General features: G+C 33.5%; 1 protein-coding gene across 9 annotated transcripts in view; it reads left to right on the top strand.

Annotated features, from left to right (window-relative positions):
* LOC105213824 (longitudinals lacking protein, isoforms H/M/V) overlaps nt 1-18,376 on the top strand; it is a 51,558-nt gene that overhangs the window by 30,784 nt on the left and 2,398 nt on the right. For all 9 annotated transcript variants that reach the window (XM_054230641.1, XM_029041379.2, XM_029041377.2 and 6 more), the window contains exons 3-4: nt 17,538-17,837; nt 17,906-18,348. In XM_054230641.1, coding sequence (XP_054086616.1) covers nt 17,547-17,837; nt 17,906-18,348 — 734 coding nt within the window. In that variant the 5' untranslated portion in view covers nt 17,538-17,546. The remainder of the gene's footprint in view (nt 1-17,537; nt 17,838-17,905; nt 18,349-18,376) is intronic.

Here is an 18,376-nt window from a genome sequence, read left to right as displayed (position 1 = left end):
GGGAGATCGTTAAACTATTGATCAAAGAAAATTCTAGATATATCAACGAATTCTCAAAACTTAAAAAAAAAATGTTTTGATATGGAATTCATTTTATAACTTTCTCAAACAGCTGGCAACCCTTTACATAATTCTGATATCTGCACCATATGTTCTCCTCAAAACTTAAAGCTTAATGCTCATATTCATTTATTTTATCATTTTAAGAAATAATTAAAATTTTGTTAACAGTTGGCAACACTTCTCTAAAATCTTTTCAATTCTGAATCTTATTTAATTCATCACCACATTTATATCTATACTGTTAAATAAATATTCGAACAACTTAATTAAATACTTTTTGTAACAGTTGGCAACCCTTCCCAATAACATTTTCTTACCCTTCTTACAATTTTAATTACTTCAACATTTTAAATACAGTGGAATTTCCATAACTCGAACTTAGTCGAAGATCTCCATAATATGAACTTTTGAATTGTCAATAGCTTTTAGAAATCAAATTTCATACAAATTTCCTTCCATAACTCAAACATCCCTAACTCGAAGTTCTCGAATAACTCGAATTCTTGAATTGGCAATAGAAGGCAAATTTCATACAAATGTCTTTCCATAAATCTAACTTTTCGACCAGGGCATAAACAAAATTTAAAATTTTTCTATCGAGGCAGGATTTTAAAGGAGCCTCTCTATATCGTATGGAGGGGAACAAAAAATATAATATTGCACTTATAGATGTCATGAATCATCTAACAAAGGCATGGGATACAGACGTTAAGAGCCAAGAAAACGTGTATAAATATATTTTACAGAATTTTGAAAAATTTTATGTTTTAATGAAAATTCTATAACTCGAAGTCTCTCACTCGAAGTTTTTTTGTGGATTATGGTGATTCGAGTTAGAGAAGTTCCACTGTAGTTTGCAACCCTACATGAAAATTATAAACTGTAGATGGTTTTCATTAATCTGTGATTCTGTTGTACTATAGCATACTATATTCAATATTATGATGAAGGAAGTTGGCAAAAGTTCCATGTTCAGGACAAATGGAATATGAATGAGGGTTTGGGTGCTTCTAAATTCTTCTAAAAATCATTTAAGATGATAATTCTGTGTTTTATTTTCGGAGTTTCTGGATTCAAAATCAATCATCCAACATCATCTCTATCTAGAGTCTAGACATAAAATTAGTAGTGTGATTCTAAATTTGAAAATAAAACTATCTTTGTCGAAAGAAAATAAAGAAATTGGAAAGCAAAGAAAGCAACGGAAAATTGTTCTTGGAAGGCAGGAAAGATTAACTTCATGCAAGTAGTTTTCCATAAAAATATTGAAAGCGAACTGTAGGTCCCTCTTAAAATGCCGTAATCTAATGATTCATTATCAAAATTAATATTTCCATATAAAACCTTAAAGCTTATCTAAAATTTCGCTGAGAACACATTTTATTTATTTATACATTTTTTTTTATTTCGAATTTATTCTATCTTTTATTGCCATTTTTTTTTTTTGTTATTTTAAATTTATTTTAATTGTATTTCCTAGAATGCCATATCAAGTCAAGCGGCAGTCGCTTTGAAAATAATCTTCTGGTTTTTCCATTGCGTCTTTTCTTCTTCTAATTTTGTTTTTTAGCACGCTAATTTTTTCAGTTGTTGTGAGAGATTAAAATTCAAAATCAAACAAAAGTAAAAAAAATCCACTTCCAAATTAGAAAGAAATAAATACACACATGCACAGGGACCTGCAATTGTGTTGGTGTTAAAATAACAATAATATCTGCAAATAAAAAGCTAAAGCAGAGGGCCTATTTTTGGCGTTGCTACGCCTATTATCAGAATTGTTGCTTTTCGCGCATTTTTTTTTTTTTTTGAGGGTAACAATTTTTTAATGGTAATACGAAACATTTATTTTTAATTTTATTTTTCTCAACATATATTTGTACAATTGTACTGATACATACATGCATACATACACGTGTGTCAACAGTATGTGTGTTTCTCAGTTAATTTTTCTTACGAAATTTGATAAAAAACACGAGATTATCATGTACATACACACATATGTACATATGTATGTATATAGTTGTTTGTGAGAGTATTTCTACCAAATTTGGCTTTAAATTAGAGAATTTTCAAGGTCAAAATGAACTAAAAATAATTTCCTGAATTTTACAGTTGCTTATGGCAAACCAAGGAGACTTACGAGGTGTGTTCAAAAAATATCGGGAATTTTTTTTTAATTCAGCAGATTTGGAAAGTCCAATGGTTAAAAATAAAGGGAACCTTAATAACCTTATTTTAAAAACAAACAAAAAATTTGCGAAAAAGTTTAAATAGAGAAATGTGATATACATACATACATATTTATTGTACCATTAGCGTTCGTATATAGTAAAATATTTTTCCCCTCATTCGCGCCTATTGTGTGACCTTTGTAACTATTGTGAAATGCGTTATGCAAATATCTACGAACTCAAGTCTGAGTTATTACATATGAAGGGAAAAAAACAACAACAAGAATTGTAATAAAAATAAATTGTAAAATTGCGTAAAAACTGCAAGTTGTTTGTGAAAAAAACGAATAAAAAATTTTTCTGGTCAATAAAAAAGATACACTTACATACAATAGTCATAGATATAAATATAATTTATTTGCTAGTGTTTATGTGTGTGTGTTTTTTTTTCTTCCATATGCACTTTAAATATTGCGGTAATCAATGCCTTGACGTTATAAATTGCAATGCATTTGTAATGGTTTTATATATATATATATACATACATATGTACTCATATACATATATTCTTAAATACCTATATGCTATGTTTATGTGTGGCAGAAAAGTGTTGTTGCATAGGGTCGTTGCCGCTGCGCTGCCAATTGAAGTTACAGCAAAACTCAATTACTCTGATACAGTGTAGAAAGAACAATGGTTGCTTAAGATTTCCAATAAGAAAATAAAATAATAAAGATTTTATGTTGGTAAATTATCCTAACTAAATTAAACATTTTGAAATGAAACAGTAAAATAAACAGTAAATTTTGTAAGTCCGTTAGGTGGCGCTAGAGTCGAAATACTATTAAAGCTGGTCTTATGAATTATTTTCGAACTACTCGAAGTGAAAAAATCGCCCATTTAGCGACCTGTCGATAAAGAGGATCGATATAGAATAATAGAGTAAAAAGTTCATAAAGTGGTCCATGCAAATTTTAGGGTCCGAGAGAATTTTATGTATGATTATTATCTACAAGACCATTATTTCTGCAAAAATTCATAGTTTTTATAGCGAAGAACTACAATAATACTGCAGAGGTACATTGGATTTATAATCGAGTAGAAATTCAATTACAATCCATTAAGAACGAAGACACAATAGTTAAATGGTGGAATCTTAAAATTCGTGATTAACTTTGGCGTACAGATGCGAACCAACAACCGAAAACGCCGTAACATCCTCTATACATACTTTCAAATTTCGCCCGGAAGCGTCAGAATTATATTTCTCAAAGTGGTTAAATAACTACAGGCATGACCTTATCTAACTTGAGGTCGTTTCGTGTGAACGAGGAATACCGAATAAGATTGAACCATGAACTCTATGAGCTCTACGGCGACGTGGATATAAGAATCCAACAAATGCGCTGTTTGCGCCATGTCGTACTTATGAAAAACGATGCTCCAGTGAAAAGGTCATTCGATTCGACACCCATGAGTTGACAAATGAAGCGAGGAAAGGCTCCACGCATCTAATGAAAGGATCAAGTATATAGGGACGTGTCAGCAAAGGATAGAGGCAACTGGCGAAGATTTGTGTTCTCGGCCCAGACCGACTCACGGTTATAGTGCCAAAGAAGAAGAAGACTTGATCTAACGGCATCATAACTTTCTTTAAGACTTTCAAAAAAACTTAGGTCATACATAATCTAGATCTAATACAAAAAATATTGTACAATATCATCTATGAAGTTTCCGAAGATATCTTATTACAGTTATTTTGCAGAAAAAAAAATGTATTTATTAATTTATCTTTTTTCTGTAATATTTATATTTATTTCCAAAAACTTCTTTAAACAGTAAAAGTTTCTCAGTAAAAGTTAATAAAATCCTTACAAATATTTTTCTAATATTTTAAAAGTTTTGCAAACTCCATATTTTGTTTTTGTTTTCAAAATTTCGGTTCGCACAGTTATTAACTCAAATTTTAATATGCCCAAACAACGCGTTTGTCCCACTGTGCCACTCTCTTTGCAGCACTCACACACACACACGCACGCGTACATTCATTTATTTTCAATCGACAGCTTTATGCTGCTTTTTCGATTTGTTGCAGCGGATATAATTTAAAAACGCTTTTTTGTTCTCCCTTTTTGTTGTTATTGTCATATTTCATTTATTTACTTTTCTACTTCTTTGTTTGTTTGCTTGTGTTTTTTGCGCGCTTATTTGGTGCTTTTAAGAAAAAATTGCATTTTTTTGCGCTCTATTCTTTCATTCTTTCTCCACCATCTTTCTTTCATGGCTTTTTTTTGTGTCTTCTAGTAAAATATGCAAAAATATTTTATGTTTTTTGTTGTTGTTCGCTTTGTCGTTAATTACAGTAGGGCTCGGCACATAGAAAAAATTATGCCAACTGAAAAAAACGAACAGCAACAACTGCGACGAAAGTATTCGCGAAATGCGAGCGAAATAATAATAATAAACAAAAACAAAAACAATAAAAATAATTAAAGCAAAAAGGAAAAAAAACTCAAATTCAACGTGGAAAATATGTGAAAATATCAAGCGAATAAATATGCAAGGGTGTGGGCAGGCGACAAATGACATTTGAGCGAGTGATGGCGCGGGGAGCAGTGTGTGAGGGGTGTAAATAAATAAATAAATTGCGAGTGAAATTAAGTTTTCAAGACTTTTTTTGCGCGAGTCATGTGTGTGCACTATAAAGAAATATGCGTGAAATATTTGTTTACATTTTTGATCAAGCGCTGCGCGGTGCAGTTGACCTCACTTGCAGAGCAGCACCTCTTCTTTACGACCACCTCTCTCGCCAACTCGATTATCGATGCAATTTTTCTTTGTTTTTACTTTTAATTTTTTTATTTATTTTTTCTTGTTTGCTGGCCCTTACCTCATCAATAGCTCATTGCCCCGTCACGCCGATGTCATAATGATCGTCCGTTACTATCTTTGCCTTGTCTTATCTTCGCGCCTCATTGAGAAGTGTAAAACAAGACAAAATTGAGAAATCTGTAATAATATAATAACCGTTACTTATTCATTATTTGTTTTGCTATTTAAGAAAATTGAAAATACTTCGAAATATTAATGAGTTGTGGTCATTCCATTACGTGGGGTTAACTTTGTTGAAAATTAATTTGCGATTTTTCTTCAATCGAGATTCGAGGACAAGAGCAAATTGCTCTTCGTGGACTATCGATATTGTCGATATACATTTTGGAAAATAAGAAATCGTGTTCTCGGAAATGTATGCTCTATAAGAGGTGCGTTAAAAAAATAACGGGAATTTTAAGTTAAAATGGATTTTTATGAGCTTGCCGATTATCGGTTGTTAAAAGCTCACACTCCGTTGCTTGTTCGTGAATTCTTGACCAAAATCAATACTGTACCGATATCCAGTGTCCATATAAGCCGTGTGACTCTTTATATCCAAAAATAAAGGGAACCTTAGAGGCGGTTTTACAAGCGGACGAGAAATCGCTGAAAGAGCCAAAGACTTTTCCAAATTCGAGTTTGAAGTGTTTCGACGATTGGAAGAAGCGCTGGCATAAGAGCATGATATCGATTGGAGACTATTTTGAAGGCGACAATATTTTTTTAAAAAAATGGAAATTTCCGTTATTTTTTTGAACATACCTCGTTTATTCTATACAAAAAATATTGACACCTTGTTAACGATAGGAGTTAAAATATATTTCTATTTGGACAATTAGATCACTTGCGGTTTTGTTTTCTTTGTCTGTATTTCGAAATTTGATGACTTTGACTGTAAAATTCAAGGTCCTCAAAAATTTAATATATAACCCCGGGAAAGAAATTCCAAAATATATATGTATAAACCATTATTAGATTGGGACTGATTAATACCCGTGTTTAAGAGACCTTGAAATAGGTTATTTTTTGAGCGAGACGAACAATTTATAGTTATTGTGTCTCCATATGTAAAGAGATTATTCAATGAGTTCTAACTTCCACGGCCTGAATATATTCAGGGATTCAGACTGTTTACTCTTGAAGGCGACCGCTATTTGCGGAGATCACTCTGACGGCATATTGTCGAAAATTCGACTGTCATTTGCGAAAGCTTTGGAAAGTTACCATCAAAAATACATATTTCTATTTTTTTAAGTTTATGAAGTCTTTTGTATCTGAGGTAATGTTTTTATGAGAATAAGATATATGAACCCATAAGAATTTTGTGAAAATTTTTGCTGAAAACGTTGAAGAGTTTTTTTATTAAGGGAAAACCGATTGGGCTGGGAGAAAAATACCCCAGGTAGTATACAAATGAGTACATACATACCTTTTTATTATATATTTATGTAAATATTTAATTTTTTTTATGATTAAATCGCTTTGTTGGAAAATGGCATATTTTCCGAGCTTCTCCAACCATTCGACAGCAGCAGTTTTTCTTCTGCGACAATTTTCCATGCTTCACAATGGTTTATGATGCAACACCCCGCGCACCCTGCGCTCACAGTCACTTCACTTTGATATGTTTTTTAATAAAAATGTGCACCTTTCATTATATATGTTGACGTAAAAATCGATATTTTACAAAAAAAAAAATAAACGGAAATAAAAATAAAAATAAATAAATTTGCCAAGACAACAACAAAAACAGTAGCAACAAACAGCAGCACACAAATAAAAAGCGCCAAATGAGCGAAGCAAAAAAACGACAACAACAAAAACCAAGTGGAAAAATGCAAAGCAAAAACGTCGGAAAACGGCTAAGAGCGAGAGAAAGAATACGAAATGGATAAAACAACAACAGCAACAAGAGCGTTGAGGAAAAAATTACAGCTGGAGAAATAAAATAACAGCAACGGGCGCAAATAGCAATAACGTCGACAACAACAACAACAATAGCAACAAAAAATCATAATAATAGCGACAACAATGGCAGTAGCAGTAGCAGCAACAACAACAACAACAACAATACCAACAGCAGTGGCAGTAGCAATAAAGTCGAAACGGTCGTTATGCTGCTTTTGCTTTTTGCGCTCTTGTTCTTCCACGCTGTTGCTGCTGTTGTTGTCGGTTTTTGCTTTTGTTGTTGTAGCTGTAATGCCCATTTTCTTTTTTGTTGCTTATTTTGGTTTTTAATGTTTTTCAGCTTTTATTATTTATTTTTATACTTGCCGCGCGCCAACCTTTTTATGTCCACAACACAAGCGAACACACACACACACATACAAACGAGCGCCCTCGTCCTCGATCGCACCCGAGCAGCGCTTTTTCATTCACTATTTGAGTGCCGATGTGGAGTGAAGGCAGTGTGAGTGGGGTGCGACGCAAGGAATGCACAAATAATAATACAAAAACAAAAAGAAAAAAATTTGTAAAAATAAAAATAAGAAAATATAAAATAAAATGGAGGGAAAAATGTGAAATATAAAAAGGAACATCGCAAATATTTTCCTTTTTGCACATTGGCACGACGAGCGTCAGCATAGAGCCAAAAGAAATGGCTAGAAGAAGAGCGAGCCGCCTGTGTGGATGGATATGGATGCATAAAAATGTTGACTTGAATTGGGAGGGACGGGTGTGTGGGTGCGGTGGAGGCTGTCGCTGTATGCGAGGCTTTCAAACAAGTCATACGTCGATGTCCTTCCCGTTGTCCTGTCATTGCACTTACATACATACATACATACATGTCACAATATGTATGCCTGTGTATGTGTGTGTCATGGCGGGAAAAATACCGTAATAAAAAATTTTTCCGTTTTTATTTTTGTAATTTGCTTTTATTTTTATTTTTATTTTAAAGATTCAAAATGTGTATGTGGATAATGACGAATGGCGCAGCGCAAGGATGAAAATATTATGGCTGTGTGTGTGTGCGTATGTGTGAAACTTGTCGTTGTGTTGTCTGATTTTATTGTGTAAGAGCCAAGTTAATATGCATATGTATGAATGTCTGTAGATATGTATGCGCCAACATATGAAGCTGAGTGTGCGGGTGTGAGATCAAAAAACCCGCCATAAAAAGTGGGCTAAGAAGTTTTTTCGACTGAGGCAGAAGAAGAGGAAGATTTTTGGGGCGCTTGAACTACGAATACGTGTGGACTTACATACAAACATATTTATATATTACGAAACTGCATAACATTGTTGGGAGCATGCATGTGTGTGAGTGTCCATAAGGTTTTTGTTGTTGTATAAATTTTTTTATAAATATATAAATTTTGCAGAAGATGGAAAATCTTTTTATTTTGATATACGTTTTTTATTGTTGTTACTTTAAAAAAGTTGTTGTTTTAAGCATTTTGTTGTTGCAGTACACTTTTTCAATGTTATTGCTGTGTATAATGTTTTGTTTTTTTTTTTTCTCAAATATTTTGTTGGCAATCACGCTCTTGCCATTTTTTTCACTTGCCGCCATTACATTTTCCACTCCCTTTTTCAGCATTATTTTTTTTGCAGATATAATTTTTTTCTTTTTTAATTTAAAAAATAAAAATAAAAAAAGCTTTACGATATTATGAACATGTACCGTCGTCGTAGCTAGGGGTCTTAATGGCATGGCGTAAAAAATTTGATATTTGCGATAAAACGAAAAACTTGGGGGGAAAACTCCGAGAGAGAGATAAAAATAATGTAAAAACCAAAAAATGAAAAAAATAAATATAAAAATAAAAATATGAGAAATTGCATTAAATTTTCTGCAAAGCAAATTTCGAAAGCAACATTCTTTTTTTACGGAAGATTCGAAAAAGCTTCGTATCTCTCTGGGTGTCTGTGCGTTTGTGTGTGTGTGGAAGATATATGTATGTGTGTATGAAAATAATACAGTTAGTCAGGTAAATTTTTAGTACGGTTAAATACGAGGAGGAGCAAGGATATTTTTATGTGTGAAAGTTAATTGGGTTACTCGTGCTGTGAAGTTGGTGGCAGCAGTCGGTTCGTAAGAAAAATTACTGGCAAAAAGGGTTAAGTAAAATTTATGTCGTTTTTTTGGCATTCCTGAGCACTGAATGTTGAATTTTATGCGAAGATAAGGTAAAGAGTGATAAAAAAATAAGTCAAATTATTGCGGGTTCTTGAATTAAAATTTATACATAAGTATGAACTTAAAAATTTAAAATATCAAGTTCTAGTAGTAGGATGGTTGTGAGAGCGATATGAGAGGAAAGAGCGTAGATATTTTTTTATTTTTAAAAGTAAGTACAGTTTCATACAGTATTGCACAGAATATCGGTAGCTGGATATCGGTAGTCTAGACTTCATTTCTAAAACTACTTTGAAGTCAATATTTTTGCAAGAAAAATGATGAAAAGGCAAAGAAGCCAGAGATATGAAAATTAATTGGTAACTAATCTTGATCAATTCATCAAAAAATTGATATGAAAAGCTATAGGGTTTCTCTTTTTTTGAAATTAAATTTACAGATTAAATATTTTTGGTAGGGTTGCCACCTGTTGTATTGATATTATCGAAAAAATTAGAAGAAAAACATGTATATATTCTAAAAGCAGAAATGGAAGCTTGTAGATGAAAATATTTTTGAAGGGTTGCCACCGGTTTCAAAGCTATAACATTTTATAAATTCAGTATAAAAATAAATAAACAAATATTGATTTTAAAATACAATATGGACCACTGCTAGATAGTGGGTTAAAAAATTTTTATGAACTAATGTTAATTTAAAGGGTTGCCACATATTTATAAATTTGTGATTCCAAAAATTTGTAGTAAAGGAAAATAATTGTTACTATAGGGATCTTCTAAAGGGTTGCAAGTGTAAGGGCATTAGTAAAAATTATCAGCCCTTTAATTTTTTAATTCCAATTTTTAAAGATAAATAATAATTAAAAATTAAATCTAAAATTAATTTTTATATATTTATATATATAGTAAATAGTAGATTTCTGATATTTTTGAGAAAGGTTGCCACATGTTTTAACAATTTTAAACAAATTTGATGTAAACTAAAATTGGTTGACCTTAAATATGACAAATCAAAGTATGATCTAGGATTCATGATAAAAATATATGATCTAGAAAAAATGGTAAACTATGTTTTCTAATATTCTGATTTTGAGAGCACTGCTTGAGGTTTGAGGGTACATTTTGTGGCTGTGGGTTCTTGAACATATAGAAATTGGGGTATTTTAGACTTATTTGTACATACTCGATTGCCTATAAATATTTATCAACACACTTTTTAGCAGAAGCCCCAAAAAAATGAAAAAAAAATTAAAATACTTTTGTTCACTTTCGAATATACAACATGTTGCAAGTTGCCTCATATTATCCTTGTTTTCTTGCGTACTTCATTTTATTTATCTTTCCATTTTAATTACGTTTATTTTCTGCGAAATATAAAATTGCATTCACAAAAAATAACAAAAAAAAGTATCGAAATGGAAATTATACGCGCAAGAATTCGAAACACTCAAATTATACCGAAAAAATAAATGGAAAAGGGGCGCACTTTTTCACTTAATTCCCGCAAAGCAGATTTTCTTCAAATAGTTAGCTGCCACTCGCGCCGAGCAACACAATAAGGCAGAGTGAGCATAAACAAAACTTAAAAGCATACAAGTAAGGTGTGGGTTGGGGGACGAAATAAAGCAAGAATCGTTGCGAAAAATATATAAAAATAAAATCGGTGCATAAAAAGCGAGATGATGATGACGATGATAAAAAAATGCCGAGATCTGAGAAAATAACAAACGAAAATACAAAAATAAAAATAAAAATAAAAAAAAGAAATAAATTATTTCTTGTTGCAGGAAATGAGGACGAATTTTTATTAACGCCAGAGTACAGCACGACGTTGCGTTCGCCGCGTCAAGCTGCTGCACATGCCCAGACACACAGCTTTTTATTTTTTTATTTTTTATAGATATTTTTTCATTATACTGCGCTTACTGCATGGCGCTTCGCTATCTTTGGCCCATATAGTGTACAACGCTACCTTTTTCGGCCGCCCCTTGTCCTTACGGTTTGCTTGTATGTATGTGTGTGTGTGTCTCTGTGTGTATGTGTTTAAAGCATAAATAAAAATGCAGAAAATTTCGCGCGAATTTAATTTGTAAATTTCTTTTGGTAAAGGAAAATTGGCAAAAACGAAAAGTGGTGGGTTCTTGATTTAATGTGTAATGCCCGCTTGCCGCACCGCGCAAAACTGTTTGTATGTATTTTTTTAATATATTGTGTAATTTTTTTTATTCAATCGTGGTTACATATGAAAATTTCGTTAGCGGTATTTTTCATATCACATATGAGGTGTGTTCAAAAAATAACGGGAATTTTCGTTTTTTGGGAAAAATATTTATTTATTCGTCTACATTAACGTAGTCGCCTTCAAAATGATCTCCATTCGATTTTATGCACTTATGCTAGCGCTTCTTCCAATCGTCAAAACATTTCTCAAACTTGATTTTTGGGAGATCCTTTGGCTTTTCAGCGATTTCTCGTATACTTGTAAAACGCTTTAATTAACAATGGATGCAGCTGAAAATTGTACCGTCCTTCAGAGGCAAGTATACCAAGCTAATAACGAAAAATTAAAATTTTTTGAAATTTCAAAATTCCCGTTATTTTTTGAACACACCGTATTTAATGTATGTACATATGTATGTATGTATTTACAAAGGTGTGCTTATGTGCGTGTACGCATCCTTATTCATTAACGTCATAAAAATGCAAAAGACGAGTGAATAATGAAAAACAAAGAAATGCGAAAATCCTCAACGACAACAAAAACAACAATGAAAAAAATTAACATAACAACAACTTTGTATATGCGTATGTATGTATATTTGCGCGAAAAAAAAAATTATAAAAAATGCAAATTAAAAAATTCGAAGGTTTTATGCGTTCATTTTGCGCTTGCCCGCCAACCCGCGCTGTGGTGTTTGTATTTATGTGTTTTCACTTACAAACACACACACACACATAACTGTAAGACTGACTGTATATGTGCCAGCGTTTGCCCTGTTGGCGCTCCAAATGGACGATCCAAAAAAGTTCATTTTGCAGTCATAAAATTGTGTTGAAAATGCAAAAATAATAAAAGGCTACAACAACAACAATCGCGGCCATTTTTATTTTCAATTAATTTTTTCTCACACGGCAACCGTAAATTGCACTTTTCACATTTTCTCGCTACTTGCACAGTTGCTGGCTGGCTGGCTGGCCGGCGCTGCTGCATTCTGCTTTTTTATGGTTGATCCTTTTATTTGTTGTTGTTGCTGTTGATATTATTTATCTTTCAGTGAAATTTCATATTTAAACACAAAGTATGGATGGATGCAAATTTCATTTCATTTTTACACACACACTACTCTTTGTTGTTGTTGTTATTTTATTTATAATTTCATTCACTTGAAATCAGCCAAAAGAAACTTGCTTAAGGCGGAAGCGCATTCGCACGGCAACAAAAATAAAAAACAGAAAACAGAAAAAGTATGAAATATTTATTTTGATTAAATTCAGCATCGTTGTTGTTGTTTGAGTTAACTGATATGCAATTTATAATTAATTAAAATACAGCAGTTCTTTTGCCGTTCACCGTTAATGACTTTAAGGATTAAGGCTTTAAAGTTGGTGAAGTCTGTATGATGCCCTGTATGGTTTAAAATTTTATAAATATTACTGATTATAGCGGAGTCATAGCATCAAAATTGTATCTCAAAAACTAATTTCAGTGATTAATCTCTTTTTTGGTCCATTGAACTTTGAATCATCCAGCTTATTCAACTTTCAGTATCAACGGAAGTTGCTTGATATGGTGAAAGTGTTTATATAAGATTGATATGCGCTCGGATGTTTGCCATTGACTGCTAAGGAAAGTTGGTCGGAGCAGGGATTTCAATTTCATTTATTAAAAAAAGCTTTTACAAAATGACCGTCCACCTCAGAGCAGGCGCTGACTCAGCCGCGTCGCGTCCAGATGTCTCGGAAATAGAAAATAGTTAGATTTATGTCTCCGACCATAAAAGTAGTGAAAGAACACATCCTTAGAGTAAAATGAGGCAAATCTTTCTGTAGTCAATAACAGTCAGAACCTCTGATCTCTGCGCTGTCGGTCCATTGAGTCAGAATAGAACAGAACAAACAGTTTATGACGTTACATTATGTCCGTTCTTAACTCGCTTCCAAACTCGCTATTGAAAAATTTCGATTAGTCCGAATCTCAGAGATTACCCTTCCCTTTGACGATTGTCAATGTTTTCCAGAAGTCTATATGTGAATATAGAACATGGAGGATTTTAAGTTTAATTATATTGTGGTCAACAAAGGTTAGACCGAGTCTGGACCTTGCTTCCGTTCTGTTAAATATTATACGCTTTACAGGTAAAAAAAAGAAGAAACAGGTTTCGGATCTACGTAATCAGAGCGAATACCGACTTATGATAGAAATACTGTATTACAGCGTGTTTTTTATTGGGATCTATGGATCTAAAGCCATTTTGGCACAATTTTCATTAACTGACTGAATTTGAAAAGCTTCTTTGACTTGATAATGATGTTAAGGTTATCAGCGGAATTTTTACTCTCCTTCGATAGAGTCACCATTCTAATGAGTATTTTTTCGTGGAAATACCTAGATTAGTCATATATTCTTTATAAAGGGTGTTTGTTTTAAGGTATAGAGTTTCCTAGAGTGATAACTGTCAATTCAGCTGTCAAAGAAAACAATTCATCTTCAGATCAAGAAGAAATGAACCTGTTAATTGATGATCTAGGTTAGTTAATTTGTTGTAAATGGTTATAAACTTGTTGAAAAGCAATTTTCGGAGAGTTATTGTCAATATAGAGTCGGTTATGTTGAAAATAATGTATAAATTTAGACCAACAAGATTTTCTTCAGAAGATTTCGTCGCGTAATTTTCCCAAACTCCCAAAATTCTCTTCAAATACCGGAAAGCTATATAATTTCCAAACTTACAGGGTCAAAATATTGATCATTACACTAATTTTGAACTAAAATAACACCCTTTATAAACCTAAAGACATAAAATGACTTGTGGGGTATATAATCTGCAGGTACTGGTATGAAAAATATTCTAACCCAACTTTTAATAAATTTCTATATTATTAATAGAGTGTTGTTGCATATGCTATATGTACATTTACAGTTTTTATACTCTCGCAACCTGTTGCACAGAGTATCATAGTTTTGTTCACATAACGGTTGTTTGTGTCACCAAGAAATATAAGAGTTAGATATGGGGTTATATATACATAAATGATCAGGATGACGAGTAGATTTGAAATCCGGATGTCTGTCCGTCTGTCCGTGCAAGCGATAACTTGAGTAAAAATTAAGATATCTTAATGAAACTTGGAACACATGTTCCTTGGCACCCTGAGGAGGTTGCTTTCGAAAAGGGGCAAAATCGGTCCACTGCCACGCCCACAAAATGGAGGAAACCGAAAACCTATACAGTGTCATAACTAAGCCATAAATAAAGTTATGAAAATGAAATTTGGAACATAGGATCCCATTAGGGAGGGGCACATTTGGATGTTTTTATTTTTTGGAAAAGTGGGCGTGACCCCGCCCTCAAATAAGTTTTTTTGTATATAACTCGCAAACCAATAAAGCTATATAAGCCAAACTTTCTGGAGTCGTTTCTTTTAGCCATTTCCTTATACAGTTCAAAAATGAAAGAAATCGGATAATAACCACGCCCACCTCCCATACAAAAGTTAGGTTGAAAATTACGAAAAGTGGGTTAACTCCCTAACGAAAAACGCCAGAAACACCAAATTTTACATAAGAAATGGCAGAAGAAAGCTGCACTGAGATTTTTTTACAAAATGGAAAATGGGCGTGGCGTCGCCCACTTATGGGTCAAAAACCATATCTCAAGAACTATTCGACCGATTTCAATGAAATTCGGTATATAACACTTTCTTGACACCCTGATGACACGGGTGGAATATGGGCGAAATCGGTTCACAACTACGTCTACTTCCCATATAATCCAATTTTGAATTCCATCTGATTCGTTCACTTTATAATGTATTCATAAGGAACCAATGAAGCTAGCGGAATAAAACTTTACACAAATACTGTATTTGAGCTGTGACATCACTTGTGGAAAAATTGTCAAAATCGGACCATGACTTTTTAAGGCCCCTGATATCAAACATGAAGAACTCAGTGCCTAAGGTTAATTTTTCACCGAAAATATAGGTAAATCCCTCAGATATTTTAATGTAATTCATTCCCTCCGAATTTTTTTCTTATAACAGTTTCTCTCTGTACCTGAAATGGTAAAAATCGGGTCATAACTTCCCCCAGATCCTATATACCTAATTATAAGTAATATTAAATTAAGTGATCGTATAGTCTTCGATACATTGTATCTTGGTGGTGAAAACGAGTGAAATCGGTTTAGGAATTACCTCAGTCCCCATATACTATTTATGATGATTTTCGTTATTCAAATGAACTTTATGCCGAATATATGGGTCGAATTGTGTTGTCTTTATAAAATTACATCAATAAATTGCGAGAGTGTAAAATGTTCGGTTACACCCGAACTTAGCCCTTCCTTACTTGTTTTTTTTTTAAATTCATGTCTTCTAGCAAATCTCATTACAAATAGAAGAGTGCTATTAAAAGAAAATTGAATATATTTCTGAAACGACATAATTTATAATGCAATGAATCTGGTATGACGTATGTAAGAACATAGATAGATATAAGGCAAGAGTACAAATGTATGTATGTATGTAAGCATGAATTTATGCAAGTACATAAAAAATTTGCTCTTTCACTAGCGTGTAAACCTTGCTTCGAAGGAGCTTGTTCTGTTCGTCGCAAATGCGTCAATCCCTATTAGCGTTAAGTTCGCTGCTGATGTCGTTCGATTTTTATAACCTCACTTTTTATGTACATACATTATGGTGAATGGTCAACCCTTCGATGTTACATGTGTATCTCTCTATAAGTTATTTTTTGTGTATGTGTGTGTGTATATTTGATTTAACTTTTTATACAATAGCTTGCGCAAAATTCTGTAGTTTCTTTTAAACGAACGCCTTTTTTGGGGGTGTTGTTGTTGTAAGTGTCTTGATTTACTTGTCGCCCCCGCTCTTTGTAGCTTATTTTTATATTTCCATTTTATTACATTTTGTCTCTCCAATTTTACGGTATTTTCGTGCTGTTTTTTTTTTGTAATGTTCTTCTTGTTGCCTATAAACTATGTTCATTTTTCATTTTTTTTTCGGTGCCAACGAAAATTTTGCTTTTATTAAATTTTTCATTTTTATTTTCTCCATTTTTTGTGAATTCGAATTTTTTCGGAGCTCATCTAAATTTCTTGCATATCAAAAATGTTGAGGGGGGTGTGCGAGGAATATTTCTCTAGCGTTGAGTAAAACTGTTAAAATTTTTATGAGGTGTATGTAAGTTTGTGTGTGTGTATGCGCTTGAGGGATGTTGCTTGGAACGCTCGACGGGCGGACACATGCTGGACAGTTTGTGCATTCTTTTCGGTAGTAAAGAATTTGAAAAGGATTGTAAAAACACACATTTTCGACTTTCTTTCTCGCTTGAATTGAATTTTTCATAATCTTGGTCTGACCTAAACGAACCCTTTCCTTGAAATTGTTGAATTTAATTTAATTTATTTGGCTTTTTTTCGGTTCTTTTGTTGTCAGAAAAAGGGCAATGTGTCAGCGTTAAGAGTATATTGCTTTTTTTAGAGAAATATATATACATAAGGGTGTGTAACTATATATAAGTATCTCTAAAGTATCCAATGAAATCTATGCATGTGTATAGAACCTTCTTCAGTTCATATAATACATTGTATTTCTTTATTGTCCAACTAATGGATCGTTTATTCGTATACATTTGTCTTTTGTAAACACAATTTTAGATCCCAACGTTCATTGACCTCAAGGCAATCTTCTTAACCGAGAGCCAATCATCGATCTAGAGCCTAACGTACCGCTACGACCCAACAGATTCAAGCATACTCCAATAATCAATTATTTATACTTATTTAGAACTTATTAGTTGAGTTGAGGTTATAAACACCTAACCTCACAATAATATTCACAGATTCAGTTTCAGACACCGTAAAGTGTTTTTACTACTTACAACATGGGTTCGACTCACAACAAAATTAGTATAAACAAAGGAGCGAAGCAAAGGTAAACTAAGATTTAGATCAGTACCATATTGGATCCGCCATTTTAAATTTTGAAAAAAAAGGAAATCGACATCGAAATCTTTAATCATTGGAAAGCATACTTTTGAGTTTCCTAAAGAATGTTTTAAATTCAACTAATGCTTTAATTACATATTTTCCTCTTCTCTTACAGAGGGACACCATGTTGCCACAACAATATTGCCTGCGATGGAAATACCATCACAGTAATCTGCAGACAATGTTCTCACAACTGTTGGACCGTGGCTGCTTCTGCGATGTGACGCTCGCTTGTGAGGGCCAACTGATACGCGCACATCGCGTCGTCTTGTGCGCCTGCAGCAGTTTCTTCGACACAGTGCTCACCAATTATGCCAGTGAACGCGATCCGATTATCATAATGAAGGACGTCACATTCGCCGATGTCAAGTGCTTAATTGAATTTATGTATAAAGGCGAAATCAATGTGGAACACGTAAGTGCAAGTGGCATTTATTCAAACAGTATAGTTTTTTTAAGAGAAATCTAATTTTTTACGTGTAGGCAAATTTGGCCTCACTCTTAAAGACTGCAGATGATCTCAAAATCAAAGGTTTGGCGGAGGTTTCGTGGCGCGATGACGAGGACGGTCCACCACTGCCCAGCGCTGCGACCGAGTTTCACTCACCCACAGCCACACACGGAAATGATATGTACAATATGCGTCCAGAGCAACAACGCGCTGGCTCACCGAGTTTCATGCCACCGCAGCGATTGTCGCGCGAACGCAAGCTCTCCTCATCGAAGGAGACGGCGCATGCGCATCATGGCTTACCGACCTTGACGCCCATACCGCCAACGAGCAGCGCTTCGATGGTTGCCGTGGCGGCCGCCGCTGCTGCTGCAGCTGCTGTGGCTTCGGCTGCTTCGCCGGTTGAAAGTTATTTGGGGCCGAAACGCAAACGCGGACGTCCGCCACTAGATGACGCCTATGACGTCTTCAATGTGTGAGTTTGATTTTTACTTATTTCTTTA

Source organism: Zeugodacus cucurbitae, chromosome 5, assembly GCF_028554725.1.
Source record: "Zeugodacus cucurbitae isolate PBARC_wt_2022May chromosome 5, idZeuCucr1.2, whole genome shotgun sequence".
Lineage (NCBI taxonomy): Eukaryota > Metazoa > Arthropoda > Insecta > Diptera > Tephritidae > Zeugodacus > Zeugodacus cucurbitae.
This window is presented reverse-complemented; position numbering and strand designations above follow the sequence as displayed.